The 1950-nt window shown below is 34.2% G+C and overlaps 1 protein-coding gene across 2 annotated transcripts in view; it reads left to right on the forward strand.

Annotated features, from left to right (window-relative positions):
* Nucleotides 1–704: 704 nt before the first annotated feature.
* LOC107653340 (zinc transporter ZIP8-like) overlaps nucleotides 705–1950 on the forward strand; it is a 15838-nt gene continuing 14592 nt past the window's right edge. The window contains exon 1 of one of the 2 annotated variants that reach the window (XM_016440035.1): nucleotides 705–1375. In XM_016440035.1, coding sequence (XP_016295521.1) covers nucleotides 1160–1375 — 216 coding nt within the window. In that variant the 5' untranslated portion in view covers nucleotides 705–1159. The remainder of the gene's footprint in view (nucleotides 1376–1950) is intronic. The other variant, XM_016440034.1, reaches the window with a different exon arrangement.

A 1950-nucleotide genomic window follows, 5' to 3' on the forward strand; every position in this document is an offset into this window, starting at 1 on the left:
CTCTGCAGGACTGTGGCTCTCTAGGACCGAACTTGCCTACCCCTGTCCTACTAGAACTCTCCAGGATTCCTTTCAGATTTTCTAGTGTCATTTTAAACCAATACTGTAGATCCTATCTTTATTGGGTTCCAATATGAATTAAATATTTACTAACATGATTTCTTCATTGCTCCAGATGCAGTTTCCCACCCCATCGCTTTACGTTTAAGAAAATCCTTATATATTTATAGTTATAAAACAATTTAATTCAGGAATATATTTACTTCGTCATTTTGTATGCTATATTTAAAGATTTAGCCGGTTTTTATCTTGAGCATCACTGTAGAGCAGAGTTAAACTTTGGTTTAATAACATAATTAAACATTTGAAACAATGGTACTTGAATTAGGAGAACTTTTCTGTCCTCTAAGATGATTTTTAATTAAAAAAATGCTCTAAAAAGAGCGTTTTTTTTTAAGATTCAAGTAGTCAAAAGTGCCCCCATAGGTAATTAATTGAAATATATTTGCTCAGTGTCTGTTATAGGTGGATCCATAAATATTTGAACATTTCCAATTACTGTCAGCGAAACTGAAAATGAATTAAATAAATGCACACGGAATAGCATTGTAATTACATGCGGGCTCCGCCCACGTCCCGCCTACAATCAATAAAGTGTGCAATGTTTTGCCAGGTTATGAATTAAGCACGGCGTATTTATTCACATGCTGTTCACTCATTTAACTAACTAGCTGGTAATTTTGCCTGTATTGGTGTCTTGCAAAAGTTACTTTAGTGTAAATTAATTTGTATTCAATCTCATATCAAAATAACTGGGTTGTTTTGATGAAGCCACTTCTGCTGGATTACAGTCGAGTTGTTTTGACCGCAGTAGGCTTCTAGTTTGTGGGTGAAACAAGCGGAATTTATCATGGTTCGCTGGGTGCCGAATGGAGGTCATGTTGGTCAGGTCACCGAGGATACTAATAGTGGAGAAATAATTAGCTCTTTTAATAGGTTTATATCTTTATTGTTATTATGCAACTTTGCTTGCTGCTCATTTGTGTTCAAGTCAGATTGAGTCTTCTGCTCCCGGGATAATCTTCAAACTGGACGCTTAAACTCTCGCTGCTTTTGCTTCATTCTGGTCGCTTCAGACCGAAACCTGTGGTCTGTAAGCATGGCAGGCATTCCCAAATATTTTCCTCATGTGTCCATAGGCTTTCTAATAACTGTAATCTCAGGATTAAGAGCCAGCTCTCTGCAGCAGGTTTTCGTGAAGGATATTGTGGCTGTTTACGGAGAAAACGGTTCACTGGATCTCAATGGCATTAACATTTTATTGGAGACAATTGTGCAAGACAAATTGGATCCGAACATTCCTCTGCATGCTCAGGTAATCTGGTAACTTTAGTTACTAAAAGTTATTTACTAAACTTGTAAATAATATTTGACATTTTATATTTGTAGGCACATGAGTTTCTATAATTGCAGGTACATTTGGTGTGCGAAGTCATTATTTTTTTCTGCTTTTTTCAAATGGTTATATTTTTTTATTATTTTAATACTGTGTTATGAATTACAAGATGTTACAGTCCATAACAATATAATATTTTTTGCAAAAAGTGTCTTAAATAGCTGAAAATCATGATTTATTTTTGTCCGAATTAGTCAGTGCATTTTTTCCATCATGTATCATTGTGTAATCAAAATATTTTATTGTACTTTTCTTTTTGTAATATTTCATTCATTTTATTTATAAAAGCCCTAACGAGTCATTTACCTACTTCTACAACATTATAAAAAAAAAAATAACTTTTTTCTTATAAAAATGTGTGTCCGTAAATCTTGCGTCAACTCTGTTACCGTACCATACTTGGCCTTTAAATTAGAATTATCTCCCACAACTATGTAAGATACAGGAAATTGTCACTTTCCCTCACTGTTAAGATCTGAAGCACTGAAAAGTCT

This window comes from Sinocyclocheilus anshuiensis, unplaced genomic scaffold (assembly GCF_001515605.1).
Source record: "Sinocyclocheilus anshuiensis isolate Anshui unplaced genomic scaffold, SAMN03320099.WGS_v1.1 scaffold103, whole genome shotgun sequence".
NCBI classification, from domain to species: domain Eukaryota; kingdom Metazoa; phylum Chordata; class Actinopteri; order Cypriniformes; family Cyprinidae; genus Sinocyclocheilus; species Sinocyclocheilus anshuiensis.